The sequence below is a fragment of the Talpa europaea genome (assembly GCF_964194135.1).
Source record: "Talpa europaea genome assembly, chromosome: 13".
NCBI classification, from domain to species: domain Eukaryota; kingdom Metazoa; phylum Chordata; class Mammalia; order Eulipotyphla; family Talpidae; genus Talpa; species Talpa europaea.
In genome coordinates this window covers 42,937,611-42,953,925 of record NC_140080.1, presented here as the reverse complement: position 1 = coordinate 42,953,925, position 16,315 = coordinate 42,937,611, and the positions used below count along the sequence as shown (strand labels likewise).

The 16,315-nt window shown below is 49.9% G+C and overlaps 1 protein-coding gene across 1 annotated transcript; it reads right to left on the bottom strand.

Annotated features, from left to right (window-relative positions):
* Positions 1–209: 209 nt before the first annotated feature.
* Positions 210–11,143, bottom strand: MYOZ3 (myozenin 3; the record flags this gene model as incomplete). The annotated part of the gene is made up of 6 exons (XM_084252642.1): positions 210–378; positions 3,279–3,441; positions 3,826–3,961; positions 4,052–4,120; positions 5,029–5,237; positions 11,083–11,143. The coding sequence occupies 6 exons, from the start codon at positions 11,141–11,143 to the stop codon at positions 210–212; spliced, it is 807 nt and encodes a 268-aa protein (XP_084108768.1).
* Between the last annotated feature and the right edge of the window lie 5,172 nt (positions 11,144–16,315).

Sequence of the window (16,315 nt, the reverse complement as noted above, 5' to 3'; positions counted from 1 at the left end):
AGCTAGAAATCTGTGCTAGGAGCAGTGTCCCAGGTAATTCTGCAGCATACCCACACTTGGGGACTACTGAACGTTGTGACCTTTGAGGTCATTTGCAATATGATTTTGTGCCTGAAAGCCCTTCATAAACTGTGAAGTGATATCCACAAGTTTTGGCTTCTGGTGTTACCCAGACTCCACGATCAGGGAATCAAAGATGCAGGCAGGAGCTACAGCTCCTCAGACTCTGGAAGGTTGCGGACCCAACCCTGGGCCACTCTGTTGAAGTTGGGTCTGAGGCGGAGGAGTTCCAAGCCACTGGTGAACTCCGGCAAGAAGAGGGTCCCTGTCCTGGGGATGGTCTCTCCCACCAGAGATCCTCCAAAGGGCACTGGTGTCCTAGGGAGAGAAGGGCAGTGGAGAGGTGGGCTATGGGAAAGGGATACCCAACACTGGCATGCAGGTCACCATGTGGAGTGCCTCTCTTTGGGCCTCCGTTTCCCCCTTTACACAATAAGATTCTGTACTATCTTGAAGAGGTTTCTCCCAGCCTGCCTCCAGTCCAGATAACATGTTGCTTAGGAACAGGAGTGATGTTTCCCAAGTTAGAACTGGCTGTCCTAGGCAAAACTCGAGCTTCCTCTTAACTCAGCTCCAGAAAAGAGGAGACTTGGAAAATGGTTTTTCCTTCCTTTTGTCATCAAGAGGACAGTATACCCACAAACTTGAGACAGAAGGGAAGATTAGAAAGAACACTGAGAATCAGGAAATGCAGATTACAACAGAGACATGCAATTTCTTACCCATAGGACTGGCAAGAAGAAATAACCTGAAAATGGGGTAGACTCGGTGAGGTGGTTAGGGCAAAATTTCACTCATATTGGAGGGTAATTGGTGCTGCTACCTTGCAGGACAATTTGGCAGGATCTTTTAACCTGAAAATGTGTAAACTGTCAACCAGCAGCCCTGCCTGTAAGTACTCAGTCTAGGGAAGCACACACATTTGTGTACGAGGAAGCAGACATGAGCAGTGCATTAGTGTCAAACTAGAGACAACCCAATGGCCATCGACAGAGGAATGGAGAAGATAGATGTGTAGTCACATGGTGGAATATTATACAGGAACAAAAAAGGGATAAAAGCTCTGTATGTATTAAGTAGGGTAGATTTCAAATGCATAATATTGAGTGAATGAAGCAAGCAAAGTATCGAAAGAGATGCAAAGTATTAAAATATACACACAAATAATGCCCTGCCCTTAGAGGTATGTAACCACCCACAGAAATTGTTCTGAAAATGTACACACACCTGAGAACAGTGATGGCTTTGGGTATGGAACTGGGACTGGAGGATGGTAAGCAAAGCGTCCCTACCTTTATCTGTAGTTATCTCGTTGTTTGATTTTTCAAAATATAAACCTTAAAACTATTTTTTAATTTTAAGAAGAATAGTAAGCATTGTTCATACACTTTCTTCTCCGCAGTCGATGACCAGTGGGAAGAGGGGAGTGCCTGCTCCAGGGGTGGGAAGGCGAACCTCGGGCCAGGGCCTGCATCCCAGACCGGAAAACATTTCTGCCTGGACCACCCCAGCGGTGGCAGCCACAGCCAGGCCCCATGAGAACCTGCTGGGCAGTTTCCAAGCCAAGTCGGCCTCACAGTTGGGCCCTTGACAAGGAGCCCAGAGTCTTGGATTCTCAGCGCAACTTGGCCACCAACACTGTTGCTCCTCCTCTCTATGCCTCAGTTGCCCCTCCTGTCCCAGAAGGGATCTGGGTTCAGGGTCCCTAATTCTCTCCTCCTGGAGGGATGGCCCTTAACCTGTGATACCTGAGGGAGGAGATGGGTGGCGGCTGATACCCGAGCTGGTCAGCCTGGAAGCTGGCTGTCATGACTGAATGTCTGCTGAGAGTTTAATAGCTCGGCAGGCAGGGTCTAAGGGTCTCAGGAAGAGAGAGAACTTACCTAGTGAGAACCCCAGATGCCTGCCAATGGCTCGTGGCTCACATGGGGCCTGTTAGGCCCAGTTCCTCTCACCAAGGCCTTCCTCAGAAAATCACAACTCTCTATCCCTTCTGAGAGTCTCTTGTCAAGGCCAATCATCTTCAATTCCCTCAGCCCTCCCTCAGAGGGTCTGGTCTCCAGGCACAACCAGGCCTTGGCACCCATCTGTCTCTCTGTCAGACACCAGCATCTCGTGTGGTCTGAGCAGATGCCAAAAGAGCTGGACTGTGGCCTCCTTTCTGTGGACCCTCCGCTTTCTCACTGACTGCAACCCAAGCCAGAGGAGCATTTTTCATAAATAGCATCAGACAAGGAAGCCAATTGCAGTTGAAATGCCTCCCTAGTCTGGGGCCTTCCTCTCATGCCAAACTCCTGTCTTGACTTCTATGATTTGTTTCAAGTCCACGGGGGACAGTGTTAAATTTATCCCTCTCAAGTTCTCTCCTGTTAGCTTTTCTAATCATCATCTCGGTCTGTAAATAATCACAATAACACTCAGTCATTTTTATTGGGAGCTTATTCCTTGCTAGAAACTTTGCCAATGGCTTCTCATGCCATTCTCATAGCCATCTGAGGAAGTAGGCACTATAATAGACTCATTTTACAGATGGGGAAATAGAGGTTCAGAAAGGTTAAGTAACTTGCCAAGGTCACACAGCCAGGCGTGAAGTCTGCATCTCAGCCCACATTGAGACCTCATGCTCTGAACAGTGTAAGTTACTCCTCTGTGGCTCTCGCTCCTGGTGTCCACCATTTCTCACTCACACCCCACTTTGGAAGAACCTCAAAGCCAGTTCAGAGGCTCCTTCCATTGTTGAAAATAATGAGAAGACCCAGCTGTCCTAGGGCTGGTGAGAGGTGGGGGTAGGGGGCAAGGAAGGATGTGTACCTTTCCATCCATGAAAGAGGCACACAGCAGTGATGGAGAATAAGGAACTGGGTCTTGGTCAGACAAGCAAGGACTTGTGCTGTGGTGCGTTTGCTTTGTGACTCTGGGCAGGTGTTGGTATGCATGAACCTTGCTCTTCAGCTGCAGAAAGGGAAAAATTGTAGCGCCTGCCCCACCTTATTGTGGGGAAGATGCAGCAAGATGTGCAGTACTTCCCCCCACTTCTTCCCTGTGCATTTACTGAGTGCTTACTATGCAGAGTCCATTTCAAGCAGTTGGGCCCTTGACAAGGAGCCCAGAGTCCTGGGCTCCTTACATGCCCCGGGGCACAGCTCAAGGAACCCAGGCACTGACCTGCAAGCCTGGCTCCCTGGCCCTTCCCATCTCTCCCAAGCCTGCCACCTTACTTGTTGAAATTTCGATACTCCGCCAGGCGGGGTGTGTGACTTCGGCCAAGGCTCTGGTGGACCCAGGTGCTGCCAGATTCCTGCCACGGGCAGCGGTAGCCCTTGGGGATGGCCGTGTGGTTGAACTTCTCCGGCGGGACGCTCTTCAGGGGTTCTGCATAGCCTAAGCACAGAGCGGGGTGCATGGAAGTGGTCGAGGTGCTCTTGGGGCCCAGCTGGCAGATGTCCTTGGGTAGCCAAGACCCAAGCTGGGAAAGGGGAGTGTGGGGGTGGGGTAGAGGATGCCAAAGTTGCTCCAGCAAAGAGGACTATGCTCATCCCGAGAAACAAGGAGGACTTGCTGCTTAGGGCACAGATTCGAGTTGTCTTGGTTGGTTTCTGGCCACTTGTGAGATGATGGGCTCCTAGGGGCACCGCCCTGCGCCTGTGTTTGTGTGTATGTGTATGTGTGTGTAAGAAAGCGAAAGAGAGAGAGAGACTGTCGCTAGAACTGAGCCCACCCTCCAGTCTCCTAGGCCTGGTCCCGAGTCCAGGGGATCCCGCTTACCTGGCGCCAGAGCGCTGGCACTGGGGCCACACTCCACATGCCCTGCTGCAGACGGGTCAAGCTCAGGGCCTCCAGGGGAGGCCGGGTGGACTTGGAGCTCTGAGCTGCAGTTCAGCCCCTCAGGCCCATTTGCAGCCTGGGTAGAGGGGGCACGCTCAGAAACCGTGTCCTAGTTGCCCAGCTCCACCCCAAGAGCTTCCCAGGTCGGGGCTACCTCCACACTCACCGTCCCCACCTGCTCGCTGCCGGTCACCACCATCCCCAGGGCGCTCCCGTTACCACTCCCGGACACGATCTGGTGGGGAGGAGGAGGCAAATCAATAGCTGAGGCTCAGTGGGGCTTGGGACCTGGGATCTCCAACCACCAAAAAAAAAGGGTGGAAGACAAAATTCTATATGGGTGATGTTGGGGGAAAGGCAGGAATGAGTTAATAGTGTAGAGCACTAAACCTGGTGACCTGGACAGAGAAATTCTCTGAACATTAGTTGCTATTGTGATATTGACCCAGGGCAGATACTTACCCTCCCTGAGCCTCAGTTTCCTCTCTATAAAATCAGAATGATAATGATGGTCAAACTCACAGGACTCTATAATATTAAATGACATACACAAAAAGGGCTTGGCTAACATTGTCTTAGCTATATAGCAAAGGTTGGTGCTCTGTCATTTTTATTATTTTGCTACAGGGCTCCCTTTCAATTGCTTCCGTCTAGTCCAGAAATTGAGTGAAGTATGGAAGAAAATGCCTCTGAGTTCATTTAGAAGAACCTGAAACTGCCTGCTGCCCTTTTGAAGCCCCAGGATAAACACTTCTTGCCTTCTTTCTCTGCCAGCCTGCTGTTCCATGCCCTTGACTTCTTCCAGTGGGAAGAAGAGAAAAAAGCATTCTTCGTTTTCTCCTTTCGCTCCATCAAGCTCAAGTCTAATCTAAATCCTGCTTGCTGCAAAGTCAGCCCAGAGCACGTGACAACCCTCCAGCACTTTCTCTCTCGAGGAGGCCCTTCAGTCTACAGCTCATCCTATCCTCTTAGCTTTTGTACCTGGAGAGAGAAGTTGAAAGAGCAAACAACTTTCTAGGATCACACAGTAAGGCAGGGGCTCAACCTCATGAAGTGTCACAGACTTTCCCAGCTTCAGTTTGAGGGATGCCCTAGGGGCCAGAGGACCTCACCTGGATCACTTTTTGTCTTTCATCTCAACACTGGCCCTCTTGCCCTCAGTTTCCCCCCTGAGCACAACGAAGGGCTTACCGCCTGTTGGCTGGATGCAAACTCGAAGGTGAATTTCTGCACACGCCGCTGCCTCTTCTGGAAGAGGAGGGATCCAGGGTTGTTGCTGTTGCGCAGAGAGAGCTCTTCCAACATCAAGTCCTGCGGCACACTCAGCTTCTTGCCCAGGTTCAACAGGGGGACTGGCATGGAGGGGCCAGAGCAGGCGGTTACTGCCAAGCCCTCAGGGCCCTTGGGCCATTGTGAGGACACACCCCCAGCTAGGCCCAGCATGTATGAAAATGCTGGGATCTCCCCGTTTGCTGACGTGCGGTGTCATCATTTTGTGAAATCTTTGCCCGTCTCATGGGCAGAAGTGATAGCTCCAAGTTTAATTTGCATGCATTTAACAGTGAAACTGAGCACCATTTTAGAGAGTCTTTGTCCATTTGTATTTATTCCATCAATTTCCCCATGTAGCTGTTTGGCTATCGTGGTGGAGATTCTAGATAGTGGATCAAATTCTAGATATCTTTTAAAGGTAAGCATGGGTATGAGATAAGACATATAGAGATGTATCCGTCTGCCTGTCTATCTATCGAGAGAGAGAGAGAGAGAGAGAGAGAGAGAGAGAGAGAGAGAAGGTGAGCCACTGTCACTGGCAGGACACGGCAGCTGCTCCAAGACATTTCAGAAGGTCTTAGTCCTGAGTTCTTTTGCTTTTTAATTTTCTTTTTACTGTACGGTTCTTTTACTTTTTTTAAGTGACTTTTTATTAGTTATAAAAATAGCATAGGTGGAAAAAGAAAACACAGAGAGCATTAACAAGGAGCATTCAGAAAGGTAGGGGAAAAAAATCTAAAGGGTGTGGTGTCCTGAAACTTGAAAGATGAAGGTGTTTCTGAGAAGATGCCCAGTGCTGCTGATCCATCAAGTCAGATGGGGACTGGAAAGTGCCTTATATTTAGTAACTAGGGGTTTATTGGTAAACCTACAAAGGTAGTTTCTATGGAGCATTTGGGTGTGAAAGCCCTACTGGAAAGGGTTCAAGAGAAAATGGACAGAGGAGCAAGTTTAACCAGACAACAAGGAAGCGATGAACCAAATTTAGGACGTAGGGCAGCCGGCCTGGATTTTCTTTTTTTTTTAATGAGTGAGTGACATGGAAAAAGGAGGAGTGTTTTATACTAAAGGAGATTAAGAAACATAGCCACCAAATAAAAACAATAACTCATATTTGGATTCTCATTAAAACAAACTAGAAAAGGGGCCTCCCTGGTGACGCGGGCAGCTGAGTGCCACACTGTGAAGTTGTCTGCAGCCTCTGCAGCACAGGTTTGATCCCAGCCAGCCGGGGAGAGACCCACATGGTGTGGCAGACCTCTCCTGTCGCACCCGCTGCTCCCCTCAGCAGTGTATTTTAGTCATTCCACCTGTTCTCTTCCCTGCTCTGTCTCTGGTGAATCCTCTCACCCTCCCACACATCTGGCCTGTGCCCCGGTTCTTGTATAAATAAATAAATAAATAACCTAGAAAACTGGAGAAAGTTGACCATGGGACTGGATTATTTGATGACTTTGAACCATTATTACTAATTTTGTCTTTGTGGTATGTGAAGAAACGTTCTTTATATTACTTTTGCTCCCTTGTGAAGTACTTGGGGGGGGGGGAATGACATGCTCTTTGGAATTACTTTGGACTCCAGGCATAAAAAGGGGGTCTTGGAGACACTTGTACTCCTTACTTTCATACATGTGTGTTTGGAAATTGGCATAATAACATGTCAAAAAGAAAGAAAGAAAAAGAGAGAACTATAACTAGAGGCAGACGTGGGATCAAGAGGGGGTTGTTTGTCTTAATTTTTAGAGAAGGTGAAACAAGAGCTTGTTTTTTAGTGGCTGAGAAAATCTGATAATGCAATAGAGAGAGGGGAGACTTGCTGTAGGAGTGTTCTGAAGCAGGCGCGAGGGGAAGGTATCTGGGTTGGCTCAGACCAGGTACAAGGAGAGCTCATGGACCACATTTGGCAGGAAAACTCAGATTATGGCCACAGATCAAGTGATCGGACAGTGTGGAGGAGGACTTTGCAGCAGTGATCTCTTAGTTACTTCACTTTTCTCGGTGAAATAACAAGCAAGGTCATTAGCTAAGAGTGAAGATGGGGGAGGTTTGCTGGAGGCTGGAGGAGAGTGGAGAGAGGTTGTCAAAGTCTCTAAGAGACTAGTAGGGGCAGTGGGTGGACCAGGAAGGGCCATTCAGCTGCTGCTATTCATTCTATTCAGTGGAGTCCTCAACAGGGATTTTTTAAAAAAGGTTTGGTTTTTAGAAAATATAGAGAACACCTTCTACATTTTAGGAACAGAAAGAAATCCACTGAAGTTTAAAAGGAGGGTGGAAAGCAAGTTTCAGAAGATTATGTATTCTAACATCCCACTAATATATTTTAAAAATAAGCATATGCTTATCAACTTGGTGGTTGCCAGGGAAGGGAGTCAAAAGGTGCAAACTTCCTGTTATAAAATAAGTAAGTCTTGGGGGTGCAATGCACAACATGGTCCCACAGTTAATAACACTGTCTGTACTGCATATTTGAAAGTGCTAGGAGAGTAGATTTTAAGATTTCTCATCACAGGAAAAAAAATCTTTTTAAGTGGAGATGGATGTCAACTAGACTTACTGGGGTGATCATTTTGCAACATGTACAAATATGGAATCATTATATCATGCATCTGCAACTGATGTTATGCTGTATTTATGCTCTTTAACTTTGGGAATAAGGGAATGAGGGAGTAAGAACAAAGAGGAAAAGAAACATGAGGGCCTGTGGTGGTGGATATGTGTGAATGGGTGGCGGGTGCATTGTGGTGGTAATACATGAATAGGGGTACCCCAATATTACCTAAGTTAAAAACAAATAAATAAATATGTAAAAAAGAGAGTACATAACTTTGGGAATAATGAGGATTTAAAAAATAACATTAAGATGTATCATGAAAAGATGGGCCTCCTCTGGTGGTGCAGGTGGTTGAGCACCACCACACTGTGAAGCTGTCTGCAGCCTCTGCAGCACAGGTTCCGTCCCGGCTAGCAAGCGAGGGTCCCATGTGGTGCTGCAGACCTCTCCTGTCGCGCCCACTGTTCCCCTCAGCAGTGTATTTCGTCAGTCTGCCTGTTCTGCTCCCCACTCTGTCTCTGGTGAATCTTCTCACCCTCCTGCATGTCTGGCCTGTACCCTGGTTCTTGTATAAGTAAATAAATAAATCTTAAAAAAAATTTATCATGAAAATAACAGTATATATTTATATCTTCATTAAAAAATCTGCAAGGAGATACAGTGGCAAATATTAGCATGGACTATTTATGGAATGGGGAAGGAGGAGACTAGAAATTGCAGGGTTTTTTTTTAATAAGAACTTGTACTGAATACTTAAAAATATCAAAGATTATTTTTACCTAAATATATAATAAAAAGTCCCATGGCATCATATCTTCAAATACTACCCAGATGAGCTATGTTCAATACCGTTTTAAAAAATGTTACAGTTAGGACCTCCCTGGTGGTGCAGGTGGTTGAGCACAGCGCTGTGCAGCTGTCCGCAGCCTCTGCAGCTCTGGTTCGATCCTGGCCTGCCTCAGAGCAACCCACATGGCGAGCAGACCTCTCCTGTCTCGCCTGCTTCTCCCCTCAGCAGTGTATTTCATCAGTCTGCTTGTTCTGCTCCCCACTCTGTCTCTGATGAATCCTCTCACCCTCCCAGGCATCTGGCCTGTACCCCGGCTCTTGTATAAATAAAAAATAAATCTTTTTTAAAAATGTTACAGTTTAAGTCTATTTTACTAAGCTATTCTATTTCTAGACATTCATCTTTGGGGTCGGGGTGGGGGGTTTACATAAATATGCCCAATGGTATATGCAAGATGTTTACTGCAGTGGGATCTCTGTGAAACCCAAGGGGCCAGCCTTGTGGTGGGGCTGCCAAGACACCTCTTGGGGGTTAAGTATTCATCACCACCCCCTTCTGCAGGGAGCAGCCAAAGGAGTAGAAGTGCCTCTTGTCCTGGGAAGGATGAACCCCTTGCAGCTATTCACCAGGCCCTCCCTGCACTCCCCCTCTTGCCCTGTCATGGTGTCAGAGGCAGTCTGGGCTACTGCAGCACCCACAACCTATAAGTCACTTGCTCTACTCCTAAGGATGCCAACGTGACCCAGCCTTCATGACCACCGAGAGGGAGTGCATATAAATAGATATTATATACTTTATGTTGGGGGAGCAAAGGCTGTGAGGAAGGAGAGGAGGTGGGATAAATCATACCAGGATAGAAAGATGTCATGGTGCAGCAGGCCTCTCCTGACTTGCCCGCTTCTCCCCTCAGCAATGTATTTCAGTCAATCTGCCTATTCTGCTCCCCACTCTGTCTCTGGTGAATCCCCTCACTCCCCCACCCCCACACCTCTGGTCTGTACCCCAGTTGTAGTACGCATGAATAAATAAATTTTAAAAAGATGTCATATATAATACTGCTAAATGAAAAAAACTCTCAGCCAAAGGGCATCTAGCCCACGTGTGTATGTGTTTATATAATTATGTATCACACGAACAGAAGGTTTACACAAATATGTTAACGGTGATTATCTCCAGATGGTTCCATTATAAGGAACTCTCACTTTCAAAGTCACTCATGTCTATCTTGTCTGAATATTTTAGCAAGTGGATATATTATCTGTGGAACTACTATAGCAAAGAAACTGCTCTGGAAACAAAGAGCTCTGGAGTCAAACCACAGTTGCACCACCTGCCAGATGTGTGACCATCTAGCTTCTCTGAGCCTCGGTTTTTTCATCTGCAAAATGAGATAATAACAACTAATTTACAGAGATGTTGTGAGGGTTGTGTAACACAAAGCAGAAAAGTGCTGGCCCAGCATCTGACGCACAGTACACAGTAGCAGCGTTTTATTGGGACTTTACAAAGGCTATCTTCCAGTGGGGAGCTTAGTTTTGAAGCGGTTAATCAACATTCTAACAATGACCCACAAGTTCCACATCTCCAGTCTGGGCTAGATGGTGAATGCAATGATTCTTCTAGTTAAAGCATCAATACCTCCCCAAGTTTGTATATCTCAACCCATAAAATCATGGAATAAAACAAAGATGCTTGTCATCGACAGTAGTCAAGAACACACAAAATAGGCTACAGGACAACCCCCACACACAGTCACACGGCAGGATTGAACACTTCTCAGAATCTGGAGGAGATGAAGCGTAGCAGTGGCCTTGGCCATGGGTCTGGGACGCTGTCCACCCGCATCAGGTCATCCTGGGTAGTTGTCTAAATCTAGTGTGTGCCCTCCACCCTGCCTGCTGGGTCGGAACCCCTGGGGGAGATGCTGGGAACTTGTATTTTGGACTAACAAGGCCACTTCGCTGTGGTTCACACTGAAGTTTGAGAGCCCTGACTAAGTCGAAGTCACTTTAAAAATACTTATACTGCTCTAAAGTAGGTCAAATAGACTCCAATATAAGGCCAAGAGTTCCGGGAGAGGCCTTAAAAAGTTGATAAGCATGTATTTTTGATGACTTAGTCATTGAATGAGTCAGTTTTTAAGTGAAGTGGCTGGAGTCAGATTGGGTAGCCTGCTTTTGCCCCCATCCCACTGTCCCCACACCCTTTGTCTCAAGCCAGGAGCCATGTTGACAAAGAGCAAGGGCTAGTCCTGGAGGAGCTTGGGGCCATAGTGAGGACTGGAGCTGGGAACAGAGCCCTCAGCTCAATTTGGGCCTGAGCTAAGGACTCAGCTGGTGCCCAGGCCAGTCTAGGGCCTTCAACCTCAGCTCCTGGGTGTGTGGACATAAGAGCAAGATGCTCTCCCCCAACGATGCATCTGGAAGCTTCCCAGGCGAGGAGGCAGATTCCACGGGCCCCACCCCTCAGGGCCTGGAATGCGTATCTGTTTGCCCACACTTGGGGTCAGTAGGCCCAAGTGGCTGCGGTCTGGGATTGATAAGAGGATGCAGCACATGCAACACACAGGGCTGGGTCCCCTCACCTTGTCCAGCAAAGTCCCCCACAGCAGCCATATCTGGCCCCTTCTGTTCCTTGGGGATCATCCTGTGGAGGAAAGACTCCTGCAGATGAGTCAGGCTGCCCTCATTCTCCACCACATCTCCTCCAAGTTCCTGGTCCACCCAAGCCCAGCCCCGGACAGTCTCGGACTGTCCCAAAATTTGTCCAAGCAGGAAGGGTCTCGACACTCTCTCTGTACAGAGGAGGACATGGTGGCCCAGGGAGGCCGGTTGAAATGCTTGAATTCACACAAATCTGCTCCCATATTGCTAGGGAACCGCTCTCTCATTGCAGGTGGTCTGAGGAACCTGGGCCCAAATCTTCATGGGAGGGAAAGCAGGGGCCTGGGACTTTGGGGTGGAAGAGGTAGGGAGCTCAGCCTGTTGCCTCCTGCCAACTCAGGAGAGCTCTAACCAGAGGCTGGAAGAGGTTGGAGGTTTAAGTCATGAGGAGGGGGGTGTGGGTGGTTAGGCTGGGGCTGCAATGAGGTCTGCAAGGTTGGGCCTTTCTTTCTGTCCCTAGTACTTGGCCCTGGGGCTCAAGGTCATAGGCTGGTCCAAGGAAACAGAGAACCATCCTCCCTCTCCCAGTTCTCCATCCCTCAGGCAATGTACTCCCTTGCCCTCCCTCCCTCCCCCCATAGGCATCTCATTGCATTTTCCAGGAATCTTGGTGATTTACAAATAAAACGAGCTCTATAATCCTCAGAGAACACCCACAGTCCCCAAATCCAGATACCCTAACTCTCCCCCAGGAAAGAAGGCTGAGCCCTTGAACCCCGGGCAGGTTACCCATCCCAGCGCCCCTCTCCTTTGCTTTCAGGTTTTCCTCTGCTCCTGCTTTTAGAGAAGTAGCTTGCCTCTATCCATGTTCCCCACAACCACCACAGCAACCGGGAGTCTGATCCTAAGGCCCTGTGTCACTGTGAGCAAGTAGCTCTCCAATTCTATGCCTCAGTGCTCCTCTCCGGGCTTGATCATGGGCATCCATGGGCTCTCTTCAGGGCATCCCTAAACCCTCTAAAACACATGGCAAAGACAAGCACATCTTCATGCATCTGGGGCAGGAGGTGTGTGATAACTGTGCACGCTACAGCTCTGACTTCTGTTCCAGAGTCCACAGGTCTGTTTCTTGATAAACACCCCCTTACAGAGATGCACAGACATTGAGAAGGGCCTCACCTAGGAAATTTGCTTCCCCTACTGCCTAGAGAGCCCGGAGTCCTGAGAGCCATTGCCTCCCTTGCACTTTGAATTCTAGCCGTCACCTCCCCCTCCACTAAACTCGGGTCACCCAGAGCTCAGAACCCTCTCTTTCTGCTCAGGAGTCAGGCTTCTGCGAGGTCCCACACCCCCAGACCCTCCACAGGGCCCTGCCTCTGCCTGGTGGGGGTGGGGGCAATGCTCTGGGGATCAGCTCATCTCCTCTGCCCACTCCCCACAGGTCCCCGAGCACCCCTGGGATCCTGGTACCTGAGAGATGGGACCCCAGTGGGGAGAAGAGCGTGCCAGGCCCTCAAGATTTACACCTCTGTTGGGGAGCTGGGAGTTGAGTGGTGCGTCCCTGTTGGTGCTCAGCAGTCAGCACGCCCGCGCCCGGCGTGCCCGAAGCCGGCTGGCCTCAGCTGACGAGAATCCTTCTTGCCTCTCGTGGCTTATTTCGGGCTGCAACAGGATCCAGGGCCAGAGGCTAAAAGCACCAGGCCCCAGGGAGGACAGGTGCCCGGCAGCAGGCTCTTGCAGAGAGAGGGGCTCACACACATGTGAGCAGCACACACATGCACACCCCAAAGTCACCTGGGAATGCTGAGTCAGTGCCTGTCACTTGAGGTGGGTAGTTGTATTCTTAGTGCGTTATGGGAACTCAGTCGGTATTTGCCGAAAGAACGAATGGATAGATGTGTGTACATGTTGCTCCGCAGTAGCTTTGCTTGGTTTACTCTGGCCTTTCCTCTTCCTCTCGCTCCCTCCACTGTCTCACACCCTCTGAGCCTGTCTCTATGAACTGAAAGTAAATAAGGCAGAGCTCTGTTCTGAAGGAACTCAGCCAGGGAGTCAGAACTATCCAGAGCTTTGTGATCCATCATGGGAAAGGCTGGGGTTGGCTTCCCAGAGGAGGCCACCTCTGAGCCTGGCCTGGGTGGTGAGTGGAATTCATTGGGCAGAGCCATGCGATCATAGGCAGAAGCCGCATGGCATATGAAGATGTTGGGGTGAGTATTTCCAGAACTGAGGGGGACAGGGTGGTGCAGACAGATGAGGCCAGACAGGGAGGGCCAGGCCCCAGAGGCTTTTCAGAGCTAATGTGTTTCAGAACGATGTAAAGAGATGCACAGATTGGTCAGACTGGCATTTTTCAAAGGTGTTCCTGGTGTGGAAAGTGGGTAAGTGGAGTCCAGACTGGAAGCAGAAGGATTTCACTGTAACCAGGTGAGAGGCCCAGGGGATGGCTGAACAGAGCAGTGCCGGGGGTGGGAAGGAGAGGGACTCGAAGGATACTGAGGGACCACCAGATCCTGGTGATCCCTGGATGTGGGATGTGAGGAGAGACCACTCCCGATCCTGACTATGATGACGGAGGAAGGTAACAGATTGGGGTAGAGGGCAGAAAACGGCGTTCAGTTTGGAATGAACTCAGCTTGGAGCACCTGGGGTCCCCAGTAGGCAGAGGTACTGTTCTAAGAAGTTCCAGTTGAAAATACATATTAGGTCAGAGGCGCAAGGACCACATCCAGGGAGATATTCGCAGGTGCAGGGTGGGGGCATCTGTACCAGGAAAGACTGCCCAAGGGTGTGTTCTGACAGCAGGGCCTCACCTGGGAATAGGATGCCAACCTCCTGGGCAGTCCTGATGCCTGGACTCAGAACTGACTTCTCTTAGGAGGTCACTTCTTCTTCCAGCCTGGAGCCCTGACCTGCCATGGGGAGCTGCGTCAGGGCACGGGGTCTGCCCCAGCTTGGCTTGCCCACCCAGGTGACGATGCCCTGTGAGAGCACCTGGCCCAGCCCACTGGTGACCCTGGTAGGAGAGCTGAGGCCTGGAGGAGTGGCTTTCCCAGGTCACCCAGTCAGGGGATGACAAGACTGGAACTCCAACTCAGGAACTTCTTCAGTCCTGAGTTTTCTGGGGCTCCCCATCTCCCCTCACAGGTTGGTGCTTCCCAGGCCCCCATCTCCCGTATCTCAAAACACGCATATTCACTTCAATTCCACGGACTGTCCCATGATTGGGAAAAGAGGAGGGATTTACATACAGCTGAAAATCACACAGGGAGGCAGAAGGACGCAAGAAGCATTTATTGAGGGCCAGAGCTGAATTCTACAGGAGGCTAGAGACAGGACACAAGCAAGCTTCATGAGCTAGGGAAGGGGATGGGGCTGTGGGGAGGGAGAAGGCAGTGTGACAGGGAAAGACTAGCCAGCTGGAACTGCAGCTGCCCAAGGCTGCCTCCTGCTAGCTCTAGAGGGGACATGCAGGTAGAAGTGGATTTTCTAAGGCCACAGCATCAGGCAGAAGCCCCTTAGCTCTAGTCTCCTCAGCTAGAAGGGACAGAAGCAGGTGGGACCTTGGGTGAATACAGTCACTGAGGAGCAGCGCCCTCTTATCTTGCCACTAAAGAGCCTGTGCCCCCAGTCCTTAGGTATATTTTGTTCCAAAGCACCCCTTGACTCTCCCCCATCCTGGTCTCAGCTTTCCCCAGCCTCATGTGGTGTTCCAGGTCTAACATCACCCTACGTATGGGGAAATCTATCTCTAACTCCAAATCACACTCTGTCCCTCACCTTTAGCAACATCCTGCTATGCTTTTTCCTACAAATCTTTGATCCTCGGGCAATTTCAGGCCCCTCCAGCCAGTATCCTAAAGCTGATACTCTGAACCTCTAGAAGGTAACACCAGTCACCTTTGGACACTATAGAACTCAGCTACATTCCTCCCCATGTCTGTCCTAGAGTTGGAATCAGAGTCCCCAAGTTTTAAGGGGCAGGTCAGGGTTGCAGTTAGACTCCCAAGATCACTGGGCACCAGGCACTAGCTAGGCCAGAGTGTGTGGGTAGAGAGATAGGACAGGACACAGTCCTCTCATCTGGGCTGACATGGACGTCGGCTGGGATCTGAAACTAAAGAATGGGGTAGCTCCAAAGGAACCAGAATCAAAGGCAGACCCTTCTGTCACCTGCTCAAGCTCATTTGCCCAGCCAACCCTTCACTGTGACCTCCCTCCTTTCCGAATGCCATGAAATCCACCTCAGGACTGGAAGAGCCCTCAGATGTCATCTAAGCCAATGCCTCCCTACCAGAATCTTCTCTAGGCATCCTGGCCACTATCTGCACACTACCCATAACAAGGAACACTTTGCCTTCCTCCTTTCAAATGGACGACATCAAACTCAGGGTCATCAGGTAAAGCCACAGGATAGCTCCACATCAACTCTTTTCTCCTCAGCTCAGCTTTGAAAGGGCCAGAGATGAATTCTACAGGACGCTAGAGGCAGGAAAGGGCCCAGAGGAGCAGATTGGGTTGAATGCACCTAGAGCTTCCCTGGAGGCCCAAGTGCTGGGCCTGGGGGAAGCTCTTGCCTCGCAGCTCTCTTCTCTGGCTGTAGATGAGATGTCTTGGATGGTCTGAGATGGGGTGGACAAAAGCACAAGAGGGCTCTGGAAGGATTCTTCGGCTTCTTTTCTCTGGAGGGGCCAGCGGGGCACCTTGGGCTGGACTGGGAGACCTCTCTAAAGGTCACTGTGGTAAAAATAGATCTTGTTTGGGAAGGGATGGAAAACAACTGCTCCTGCCCAGGACTTAGTGCCAGGGAGGCGGATGGTCAAGCCAGGACCTGGACAGGGGACTTAGGCCTGGGATTTCTGAATACACCCATCCTTTGCCAGACTCCAGAGAGCAGAGCCTGGAGGGGAGAAGGGAGGGTGGAACCCTGGAATGCAGCAAGTCTAGGGGTGCAGATACATAATGCCTGCCTCTTCCAAGGTGCGCGCACGTGTGTGTGTGTCTGTGTGCATGTGCTCGCGCGCGCGCACACTCATGGTCACGGGAGGAGGAATTTAGATGTTTGGAGATTGTCTTGGCCAAAGTCCCATTAAACAGATGGAAAAGCTGAAGGTCAGACAGAGGAAGGGTTTTTCCCAGAGTCAGAACAGCTGGATGACAGAGCAGGGCAAGACCCCAAGCTCGGACCACTGCCCACAGCGCTCTCCCCTGGTG